Here is a 12,775-nt window from a genome sequence, read left to right on the forward strand (position 1 = left end):
GTAATGGTGTGAACAGCTTATGAGGAACGGTACGTTCTGAAACATACACACACACACACACACACACATATGCACAGGTGGGCTGTTAGCATTATAATAGTACATGTTGGACACACACTCACTCATCGTCAGCTCTTCAGACAAACACTAAGAAGATTACCTCCATTTAAATCTCAGCAAGCAGAGTTAGCAAAAACTAATCCCTGAAAAAAAAACTAATCCCTGAAATCTGCCCAAACATTCAGCAGTCAGATAAAGACATGCTGCCTCTGACACACTCTGAAACACTCTGAAGAGGAGAAAACACACCAGAGTCCCCCCAAAGGAAAACACACTGCCTGTGGAGCTGTGTGCTTCCACACTGATGTAAACTCAGAAGCAGTACTGACAGACAGCAGACTACAGCAGCACTGAATGAGCAGAATATAGCAGTACTGACAGAGACAGCAGAATACAGCAGCACTGACAGAAAGTAGAATATTGCAGTACTCACTTAGCAGAATACAGCAGCACTGACACACAATAGAATACAGGACTACTGACAGATGGGAGAATACAGAATTACTGACTGAGCAGAATACAGCAGTACTGCCAGACAGTAGAATAATGCAGTACTGACAGACATTTGCAATACTGACATAGCAGAATACAGCAGCACTGACACACAATAGAATATTGTAGTACTGACTGAGCTGAATACAGTAGCACTGACACACAGTAGAAAACAGGACTACTGACAGATGAGAGAATACAGAATTACTGACTGAGCAGAATACAGCAGCACTGCCACACTGTAGAATATTGCAGTACTGACAGACAGTAGAATACAGCAGCAATCACAGACAGTAGAATTCTGCAGTACTGACAAACAGAAGATTATATCAGTACTGACAGGCAGTATAATAGCCCAGTACTGACCGCCCACAGAGAAGAGTGTGTAGGCCTGCTCCCCCTCGGCGGTGGCCACACACTCCAGCGTGTGGAAGGCTCCTCGGCTGACGTTCACACGGCTCTCCACCGTCCTGCGGCCAAAGTCTGGGCTGGACACCGTCACCGTGGAAACGCCCTGCTCCTGAGTGGCGTTCTGCAGGTGAGAACACCTGTGCAACATGCGCAGAAAGAGGACTGTGTGAGTGTGTGTGTGTGTCTGCACAGGGTGCGTGTGTGTGAGTGAGTGTGTGCAGGGTGAGTGTGTATGTGTGTGTGTGTGTGCAGGGTGTGTGTCCCTGTGTGTGTGTGTGTGTGTGTATGTGTGTGTGCAGGGTGTGTGTGTGTGTGAGTGTGTGCAGAGTGAGTGTGTGTGTGAGTAGAAGGCGCATACCGTGTGTGAGGTGGTTGGCAGTAGTACCAGGTGATCTCAGGTGTGGGGTACCCTGCAGCTACACAGCGTACCTGCCCATTAATGGGCCCATCCCGAGATATGATTTCAGGTTTACCTGCAGGGAGAGAAACATAGTGCATTGCCTCTCTGCAGAAACACACACTCACACACACACACTCACATACACACACACACACACACTCATAGACACTCACATACACTCACACACACACACACATGCACACTCACACACACACTCATACACACTCTTACATACTCATAAACACATGCACACTCACACATACACTCATACACACTCATACACACACATGCACACTCACACATACACTCATACACACTCATACACACACATGCACAGTCACACATACACTCATACACACATTCATACACACACATGCACATGCACACACACACCCTGCACACGCGCACACACACACACACATACCCACATGTACAAGCAGGAATGTGAGGTAAAAATTCCCCAGTGGGGAGAAAACCACTCAAATGATGGTGAGAATAAATCTGAGAGCAACCCAGGTCCGCTGGCCAGCCCGGGGTAAAGTAGGGGTAGAATGGATGGTAACAGAAATGTAATGAGGCATGGCACAGGAGGTAAGACCGATTGTCTGGCAGTCGGAGGGTTGCCGGTTCAAACCCCGCCCTGGGCATGTCGAAGTGTCCTTGAGCAAGACACCTAACCCCTAACTCCTAACTGCTCTGGCGAATGAGAGGCATCAATTGTAAAGCGCTTTGGATAAAAGCGCTATATAAATGCAGTCCATTTACCATTTACCATCTATCACAGCAAATATTCAAATCGGTTGAACAGATTACAGTCTGAGGTATTAAACTAGCGGGCAAGTTGGAAACCCAAATGAAGAGATGTATAACATGCAGTTCAGAGGGGCAGGGTGATGCAGCTGGGGCTCCAGGTAGCGTGAAGACGTAGGCTTGACCCAGGGGATAGACACACCTGTAGGGGTCCCGATGCGCATGAACACTGAGATTACCATTTACCTGGCCCGGAACACTAATAATAAAAACGCTCTCAAACACAGGGTGGAAAGCCACAGATCAAAAATACCACAAACCAGACAGCATAGAAAGTCACAAGCAAAAGGCCCCAGGCTCCAACTCCCAACAGTTTCTCATGAGAAGGTCCCCTCAGGCCTGGGAGCACGGCCTCTTTATAAGGCCCACTGATCAGGCAATGGGTAGCAACTGAGATAACTGGAATGAGCTTCAGCTGTTACCTTGCCTGTGTGTAGGGCCACCACTCTGCACCTAGGGGCCAGTGTCCCATCTCCCTTCCTGGGACCACAACACACACACACACATACACACACACAAATGCACACACACACACACAAATACAAATGCACACACACATACACACATACAAATGCACACACACACACACACACACATACAAATGCACACACACACACACACACATATACAAATGCACACACACACACACACACACACACACACACATATACAAATGCACACTCACACACACACACACACACATACAAATGCACTCACACACACACACATATACAAATGCACACACACACACATACTAATCTTAGGGTTGTAGCTAGGTAAGCTGTTTATCTTAGTTGACTTGTAGGCACTAGTACAATAGGTATTGCTTGTTTTATTTGCATAGACTGCTTTGTTGCTGTTTTTTGTTGTGTTAATCAGATTAACCTACAGGGTCCAAGTTAAACTATGCGGTCGTTCCCTGCACTTGGAACTGTAGGGTTTTCAACACACTTGTTCCTGGTCTTGGTTATACACTTTGTTGTACATCACTCTGGATAAGAGCGTCTGCCAAATGCCTGTAATGTAATGTAATGTAACATACAAATGCACACACACACACACACACACACACACACACACACAGGCAGAATCCAGAATACAGCCTGTCATACGTACTGATCACATGGATGGCGAACGATCGGGTGGCCAGTGCCTCTGTGCTTTGGGCGCTGAAGGTGTAAACTCCACTTTCTGAGGCTTTGATCCTCACCAGCCGAAGCTCACTGACGGACCTGCAGAAACATATCAGAAAGTACAGGGCTGATAAACACATACACACACACACACCCTGCACACACACACACACAATCACACTCTCACACACACACACTCATACACACACACACATACACTCACTCACACACACTCACACTCACACATACACGCTCACACATGCACACACACACGCACACTTGCACAGACACGCACACACACACCCTGCACACGCACACACACACACACACTTACACACACACTCACACTCACACACACACACATGCACACACACACTCACTCATACACACACATGCGCACACACACAACTCATATATACACACATACACACTCACCCACACGCATGCAGCAAGCATTGCACATATACAAGCAAATACACACAAATAGATAGCCAGCCTTTGGTGCATATACACCCTATACCCTGGACCCTACACACACACCATACACCCTACGCACATACACCATACAACCAACACACATACACCCTACACCCTACATACATACAACCTATACCGCACACACATACACCATACAACCAACACACATACACCCTACGCCCAACACACAATCACCCAAAACCCTAAACAAATGAACCCTACATTATACACACATACACCCTATGCGCATACACACTTTTATTTTGCTCCCTGAATGACACATTAAATACCCCTCGACAGCCGGGCAAGTCATAATGCACCCCAGAAAGATACAGAGGAAGAGGGCAGGCGTGAGCTCACCTGTATCCCAGGTGTTCGGAGATGATGGTGTGGTCAGAGGTGTTTTGCAGGGCACCTCCCATGTAGCTCCAGGACAAAGTGTGGGGTCTTGGGTATGCCTGCAGCTGCACCCTCAGAGAAAGCGTTTCTCCCTCCCGGATGTGAACAGTGCTGTTCTCCATCTCTGTCAGGTTAATGAAGCCACTCTCTGCAAGCAAGCACAGCCAAGCATGACCCCAACCTTAACCCTAACCCTGAGCCCTAACCTTATGCCCAAGCCCCTGAACCCCAACCTCTAAACTACCGACCCATAACCCACACTTCAACCCTGACACAAAACATAAACCTGTAAATGACTGAGAGACTCCTTTCATACAAGGCAGGGCCTTTCCGAATACTCCCTTCGCATAGGGCCTGTAACATCTTCAGCGACTTCTTCCAGGGCTCCAGATTACTTTTTTAAATGGTGCTTATGGGGCCAAAACATTCACATGCTACTTATAAAAACAAAACTTCATACATTGTAAGCCCATCTGAAATACATCTCATTTGTATCTGGGCGGCCAGTTGAATGGCCCTGCCTTAAGGCCTCCCATGGCCATATGACCCCCATGAACCTCATGGCATTTCAGGGCGTGGCCTACCATGCACACGTAGCATGATGGAGGAGGTGGCCACGCCCACCTCATTCAGCGCCTGGCAGCGATACTGCCCAGCATCGGCAGCACGCACGGCGGGCACCGTCAGCGCCAAGCTGTGGCGGAACCCTCTGCCATCCTGCAGCCGGTGGGACGAGGCCTCGCTTAGCAACGGTTGCTGTGGGAACAGGCGAAATAGCACAAAAAGACATGCAACATGACATACTAACACAGAATGGTGTTTCAAAACATGCAGTTCAGCATGCAGATCTGCGCATTACGGCCTCTTTAGAGCACATCAGCACACCTGTGCAGCAGGAAAGACTCCACCACCTGCAGGCTTCCAGGCACACCCATGCCACAGAGCCCCCTCCACACCAACACTGCCACAGCACACCAGGCAATATCAAAACAGCAAGCTTTATTCTTAAAATTCTGACTGCATGGAGCACATGAAAATAACGAAAACCAAATTAAAATTTGTTTTTGAGTTTGCAATTTGAGTTTGTTGAGTGGACTGATCGTGTATTTAAACTCCAGACTTATCGTGTCTCTGGGACAACAACAGCTGCCAGCAGATGTTCTACAACTCTGTACAGCCCAAACATTTCTGATAAAAGCCTAATGAATGAAGAGTCTGATTTCATTTTTTATCTGAGCCAGTCTTCACAGGTAATGAAGCAGCTGGTGCAGTTCCTCTGCTCTGGCTGAAGGGGGCGTAGTGGGCAAGCATCTCACCACGCCAGGGGGAAAGGTCCAATTCAGGTGGAAGTCATTGTTCACGTTGGTGGAACTGCACGTTACGTCAAACGTCTGGCCCTTGGTCAGAATAACCACCTCTTTTTCAGACAGGTGTATTATGGGAAGGTGTTGTGCCACTGAAATAAAAGATAATGATAAACCGTGTCGCCACCTCACCACTGTGTCTTTCCACAACACTGTTTCACACATTTAAACATCACATCCGGCTGCTGGCAGCACAAGACAAAAATCCCCTTTCCTACAGCTTTCTTTCTGTGGAGCACTGATGCATTCTGGGATATGACACATATAGGAAAAGGTGATGGTCCCTGATGCACTCTGTGATATGATGTATGTAGGAAAAGAGAAGGTCCCTGATGCACTCTGGGATATGATGTATGTAGGAAAAGGGGAAGGTCCTTGATGCACTCTGGGATATGATGTATGTAGGAAAAGGGGAAGATCCCTGATGCACTCTGGGATATGATGTATGTAGGAAAAGGGGAAGGTCCCTGATGCATTCTGGGATATGACACGCAAGAGAATAGGGCAGGTCCCTCTCACCTGGGATCACAGTGATTTTGTACTGACTGGATCTGACTGCATCTCCTCCAAGTGTTCCGGTGCAGACATAGCAGCCCGCGTATGCTTCCTGCACATGTTCGATGGTTACACCTCGCTCCAGGCTGCTGTTGTAGATGAGGCCAGGAGGCAGGGCGTGCCCAGCACACGTCCGCAGTGCCAGGTTGGTCAGGGCGGGGTCTGTGGCCAGGCACGGCAGCACAGAGCTGCGGCCTGCTTTCATCACAATGTCTGGGATCAGCGGGCGCTGGAATGCACTGCCAATATCTGCCAGAGGAGAGAGAGGAAGCTCAGATGAAAATATAAACTGTAAAAAAATATTTACTGTAACTACTGTAAGATAAAATACAAAGAGAAGGTAGAGTTAGGGGTTAAGAGGGTAGGGGGTAGGGGTAGGGTTAGGGGAGTAGGGTTAGGGGATAAGGGATTAGGGTTAGGGTTAGGGTTAGGGGTTAAGGGGGTAGGGGGTAAAGATTAGGGGTTAAGAGGATAGGGTTAGGGGTTAAGGGGTTAGGGTTTTAAGGGGGTATGATTAGGGGATAAGGGGGTAGGGGGTAAGGATTAGGGCTTAGGGGTTAAGGGAGTAGGGATTATGGGTTAAGCGGTAAAGTAATGAGGGCACCTTTAACGTAGACGTAGATGCTGCTCTCCAGGCCCCTGTGGTTGGTGCAGGTGTAGAGGCCCATGTGCTGCGGCTGTGCAGAGGGGATGGAGACCAGCGCCAGGTCGGGCCCTTGCTCCGCCCCCGCCACCCTGCGCCACTTCGCACGGTTCGGCCAGCGCCACTCAACCCGCCCGTCATCCTCACAACGCAAGCTGATGGCCCCCCCTCTGTTCACCACCAGGTAAGGGCCACTGGGGGTGAGGACAGGCCTTGACACACCTGACACAACAAGGTAAATTACAGCTGTTACTCCACCTGTGAACCCACTGCCTCTTAAACAGGTAAACTCCACCTGAGCCCCACTGTATCTTAAACAGGTAAACTCTACCTGAAGCCCCAATCCCTCTTAAACAGGTAAACTCCACCTGGAGCCCCACTCCCTCTTAAACAGGCAAACTCCACCTGGAGCCCAACTGCCTCTTAAACAGGTAAACTCCACCTGGAGCCCCACTGCCTCTTAAACAGGTAAACTCCACCTGGAGCCCCACTGTATCTTAAACAAGTGAACTCCACCTGAGCCCCACTGTATCTTAAACAGGTAAACTCCACCTGGAGCCCCACTCCCTCTTAAACAGGTAAACTCCACCTGGAGCCCCACTCCCTCTTAAACAGGCAAACTCCACCTGGAGCCCAACTGCCTCTTAAACAGGTAAACTCCACCTGGAGCCCCACTGCCTCTTAAACAGGTAAACTCCACCTGGAGCCCAACTGCCTCTTAAACAGGTAAACTCCACCTGGAGCCCCACTGTCTCTTAAATATGTAAACTCCACCTGGAGCCCCACTGCCTCTTAAACAAGTAAACTGCACCTGGAGCCCCACTCCATCTTAAACAGGTAAACTCCACCTGGAGCCCCACTGCCTCTCAAACAAGTAAACTCCACCTGGAGCCTCACTGCTTTTTAAACAGGTAAACTCCACCTGGAGCCCCACTGCTTTTTAAACAGGTAAACTCCACCTGGAGCCTCACTGGTTCTTAAACAGGTACTGTTCCCTGTAGAGTCATTTTATAGACAACACCCAACAGAATATCTGCCTCACAGTCACACCCCCTGGGGTCATGCAAAACCTGGAAAAAAAGCTGTCTATTAAGATGAAAATATCCTGCTGAAGTTGCTATTACTTCTTCAGTAACACAGGAAGGCCAAAAATGCACTTCATGAAGTATATATTAAAGCACAGTATTTATGCATTATTATGACTGTGCTCACGCCTAGATCAAGTGGTGTTCTGTGATGCTGGGCCTTAAATAAGGCCTGTTTAAAAAACACCACAGACAACAATGCAGCATTGGCCAGCCTCCAATAATATAATGGTACCAAAGCGTTGTGCAAAAACATCAGCAAGGAATCACATAATAAGCCATAAGCCATATTGACGAAAAAGGAACAAACGCATATGTAGTAATTATGTATTGAACAGTCCCAAATGCATTTCAGAGCAAAGAGCATTTGAGTCACAGCAATGTCATTAGGAGACGGAGAGCACGCTGATCTGCTTGGTTTCACACTGACTCCAGCCAGCGAGCGCGAGGTGTTTATACAAATAAACATGAAACTACGAAACAGAAGCGTATTACAGCACATTAGGGGTTAGGGAGAGTGACTAGAAAAACAAGATTGTAACGACAGTAAAGAGGCGCCTAAATTAACTAATAAATTGGCATGTGAAATTGAATAATTAAACTCTCTCTCTCTCTCTCTCTCTCTCTCTCTCTCTCAGAACAGCACCAATAAGTGAATAAATAATTGAAATCCGCCAAGCGGACACACATGGCGCCCCAACACCTGTAGCGTTCAGTAAAACTATCGAATTTCTTTTGAAGATTTGCTTAGTCGTTGCGCAACGCTACTGCTTAGACTACGGTTATGCAAATTGTTCTAAGAGACAGCCGCTATAGCGGAGGGCGTACTGACGTGTGTCAGCATAGCATGGGTTATTAGGCTTTCCCTGTGTGCCAACACGTTGACATAAATGCCATACGAATCATCTCTGATACACTTAGCGGTGTTGCTTTTCCAGAGGAATATTCCGTTATTGGCATCATCTTACACGCAAGCGGTCTTTGTATGAGTAATGGCTCAGCGCGCGTATGAATTATTAACAGTGTTAACCAACACATAGGTGGGAAAGTAAAGTACAGAAATAACAAGCTGTAATCAATCTCTCCATAGTATTACTGCTTTTCAACTGAATTCAGTTTATAAAATATGATCGGACCACTGTTTTCTTTTTACGTACATTTATTTTCAGATAAATAGCCTAATAGCCCCCGATGAAATATAAATATTCCGATAAATAATTCCTATGCGACACCAAAACGAACACTGTGCTCTGAAGTAATGTTTGTCCTACCTGGTTTGAGAGTAAACAGAAAAAGCGCTGTAAACAGAAGCCAGCTAAATTCCATCATTAATACGCCATTCGCTACGATGAATCTGCGTTCTTCTGCGCCCTACAGTGTGCCTGCGCGCGCGTTAGTGCGTGTTACAGTGCGGTTCCTTTAATACCACTGTTCAGCACAATAACGAAGCGCTGACTAAATGTATTTGAATATTTTAAAGGGGCAGGGCTACGACGAGGCAGCTACCTGCGCATAACCTAAGGACAACGAGTAAAGTTAAAAAGTTCGCCCTGAAATTAAGAGCATCTCTGACTGAAACATTGTTTGAATGTTGTGTAGTATTTTCTTACTTTCTTAATGCCTTGACAACGTAACCTCGGGGTTTTCACGATGCACCCAATTTTTAGGCGTCCCATGTCTAATAGGCATAATACATTTCTTATATATTATTCTACATTATTATCAGTATATTCTAGATTAATTTACATCTCTCTTTAATATAAATCGTGGTTAAAATTGTCCCACAGAACTCGGTTTCATTAGACAGTTGGTCACACTGCTCATCGTGAGGGCGTTTGCAGAAGACCAACTACTTTAACGTGAGAACAGTTGCTATCGTGAGTAGGTGCACGTCTTTTTTTGCTGAAGTGCTTTGCCAGTGTTAAACCAACACTGACGGGAAATTAACCGCTGAAGTACAACGTCGTACTGAGTCTGCGCAAATTCTGACCAAAACTCACCACAGACAGCACCAGCCTTCATCTGCGATTAGTACATTTCCTCCCTGAACGCTTGACGTGGTGTGCCCTTAATTACTGTGTAGAGGAACAGATAATGGCTTTGATACTATTTTTGTTAGGAGCATTTTACGTACTGGATCTGCCACGCTGTAAAACGCATATCCGATGTTGACACAACTACCTACATCAAAATTCATTAGGATGTAAATTCATTCTGAATTTACATCCTAAATATAGATGTTTCTGAATGAACAATATGGTGTCTGTTTCTGAGCCTCTTCACATATATTGTATTGTATTTTAAAAACAGCGGCACTGTAAATCTTCCTGGAGTGTTTAAGCTGTTGGGATGGCTGCTGTTTTGCTGGGTTATCTGATCATTTCTTTACACGTCTGCCTCCAGGCTGGCTGCTTTGAATAGAAAATTAAAATGATTGCTGTATCATATAGACCCCCACCTTTGTGCAGCTGTAACACTGCCAACATTGTGTGAAATTGTGTCAAACTGTGAGTGTGTGTGTGTGTGAGAGAGAGAGAGAGAGAGAGAGATAAATTGTGTGTATATGAATGTGTTTGTGTCAAATTGTGAATTATGCGTTCAGATACAGTGTACATATATGTGTGGAATGACAAGACTTTGAATACATAAACACATACATATTTTAGAAAACTAAGTCAAACGGTATACAATAAATAAATAAAATATCAACTATACTGGACCCTGCTGCCAAAATCTGCATCACTCACTCAAGAACAGGAATCAGATCTAATTAAACAGGTGGTTCACTTTGTGGGTGCTATGGAGACTGCAGCTTGTTCAGGGTGGGGATGTGGGGGATGTGTTTTTAGCCAGCTGTTGCACACAAAATATATAACGAGTGTATCTGTATTAGGTGTGATATTGCTGATTGTGTTTATTTTATTAGCAGTGTTGTGTTGGTTGTGTTAATTGGGATAGAAATGAGGATGGACTAGACCAGATCCCTAGCCAGGCTGTGATTGGTGTTTGTAAAGTAAGGACTGGATCAGATCCCTAGCCGGGCTGTGATTGGTGTTTGTAAAGTAAGGACTGGATCAGATCCCTAGCCGGGCTGTGATTGGTGTTTGTAAAGTAAGGACTGGATCAGATCCCTAGCCGGGCTGTGATTGGTGTTTGTAAAGTAAGGACTGGATCAGATCCCTAGCCGGGCTGTCCTTGTGAGGGTCTGCAGGCAGGCACCACTCTAATGTGAGCTCATACTGTAGGAATGACACTGATGCCCAAATGCCTTATTGATTTTTTTGATGCTGACTCACTGTTAGACATAGTCTGGCTAAAAGCCAGGAGACTCAGTCAGCTATCTTCACAAAAATAACCCTCTTCATTCTCTCATTACTGGAATTACACATTAAAATGTTCAGTATTAATTCAGTAGAGTAGGTATCATGTGTTGCTCATTGTGTGCATGTAGATGGGCATGGCATGTAGGCTGTACATATTTATAGGTGTGTGGCATGTATGCTATTCATATTTAAAGGCTAATGGTGTGTGGGTGGTACATATTTAAAAGAGAATGGCTTGTCGCTGATACATATTTCATGGGCATGGTCTCTTGGTGGTACATATTTAAAGGGGTGTGGCCTGTACATACTACATATTTAAAGGGGATGTAAGTGGTACAGATTCAGAGTCACTGCTTTAAATACACAGATGGTAGGATTACTGTGCTCTCCTGCAGCCAGGAAAGAACTCAAAGCCATGAGTGGTTTGCTGACTCAGCACACTGCTCAGATGCTCTGGGTCATTATTAAAAGCTGAAGCTTGGTGTGTGATGTCATTTCTCTGTTCTGCACTGACCCACCCAGGGCAGAAGGCTCAGATAGACCCCTCAACCCCCACAGCTTCCATGCAAATGTGCTTTTAGAAATTCATTTTATTTTAACGGCTGACTGTGCAGATTACATCATCATTAATGCGACTGAGAAACCCACAGCCAATGATTTAGTCGTGGATGTTTCCTTGATTAGGCTCACAGGCTTAATCTCTTTACCACCGACTGGAATTTACCATAAAAACAATGCTGTGAGTTTAAATAGCATTATCTTAAGCCATCTGAGGGGTTGCTTCTGTCTGTCCTCAAAAACTATCCATTCACTACCCTTATAAATACCACTCACTATCCTTATAAATACCACTCACTACCCTTATAAATACTACTCACTACCCTTAGTGAGTGCCATTAGTTAGTGCCATTCCCCAAAATATCTCTTGAATACGTTTTTGTACTTTACACCCTTTTTTCCCCAATAGTCATGGGTTTTTTTCCCCCTTCATTTAATGCTGGTGGCTTATATACACCTGAACGAAGAGCTCGCCTTGCAACAGACTTCTCAAACCAATGGTGATGTCGTGGCTTCAGGGAAGCTGACAGAATTCCATCATAGCCTGGCCGGTAACTGCCTATTTCAGGGAGACATCAGTACAGATCCAACACTGGCCTCTAGTGGAGAAGGACAGAAGTGCGTCAGCACTGATCCAACACTGGCCTCTAGTGGAGGAGGAGGGAAGTCTACTGTCAGGGAAAGGAGGCCGAACCAGAAACCTGCGACTGATTCCGCCAATGCAAGCCATTGTAAAGATTGCACTCATCAACGCAGTTGACTTTTTAAGTTAGTTCAGTATTACATTTTAAATGTGTAAATCTAATTTGACACTGCATCATATTCTGGATGCTCCAAGTGATTCATAAAAAAGAAACAGCCACCTGGCCGCAGTCATTTAGAATAAGCACACACCAGGTCTGTATAGAAGGCTTTTTTGTGAAAAACCTTACCTGGGTTTTAAGAAACAAACAAAAGCAGGTTTCCACATCGATTTGGACAACGCACTTCGCAGTAAATTACGAAGTAACTTGCTGCTTCTGCGTCAATCGTTGCGCTCCGTGTTTTTCATAAAAAATGCCATGC

At 45.9% G+C, this 12,775-nt stretch overlaps 1 protein-coding gene across 5 annotated transcripts in view; it reads right to left on the reverse strand.

The window, feature by feature from the left end:
- The window catches only part of kitb (KIT proto-oncogene, receptor tyrosine kinase b), a 19,572-nt gene extending 10,311 nt beyond the window's left edge, over window positions 1-9,261 (reverse strand). For all 5 annotated transcript variants that reach the window (XR_004765089.1, XR_004765088.1, XR_004765087.1 and 2 more), the window contains exons 1-10: window positions 9,101-9,261; window positions 6,706-6,966; window positions 6,066-6,350; window positions 5,499-5,638; window positions 4,767-4,938; window positions 4,144-4,330; window positions 3,290-3,405; window positions 1,322-1,436; window positions 919-1,100; window positions 1-36 (exon numbers count right to left, since the gene is read on the reverse strand). The exon at window positions 1-36 is cut by the window's left edge and continues 71 nt beyond it. Coding sequence is in view for 2 of the 5 variants with exons in the window: in XM_035416509.1 (XP_035272400.1) it covers window positions 1-36; window positions 919-1,100; window positions 1,322-1,436; window positions 3,290-3,405; window positions 4,144-4,330; window positions 4,767-4,938; window positions 5,499-5,638; window positions 6,066-6,350; window positions 6,706-6,966; window positions 9,101-9,158 (1,552 nt within the window). In the remaining 3 variants the exon portion in view is untranslated. The remainder of the gene's footprint in view (window positions 37-918; window positions 1,101-1,321; window positions 1,437-3,289; window positions 3,406-4,143; window positions 4,331-4,766; window positions 4,939-5,498; window positions 5,639-6,065; window positions 6,351-6,705; window positions 6,967-9,100) is intronic.
- Window positions 9,262-12,775: the final 3,514 nt, after the last annotated feature.

The sequence above is a fragment of the Anguilla anguilla genome, chromosome 5, assembly GCF_013347855.1.
Source record: "Anguilla anguilla isolate fAngAng1 chromosome 5, fAngAng1.pri, whole genome shotgun sequence".
Classification (NCBI taxonomy): domain Eukaryota; kingdom Metazoa; phylum Chordata; class Actinopteri; order Anguilliformes; family Anguillidae; genus Anguilla; species Anguilla anguilla.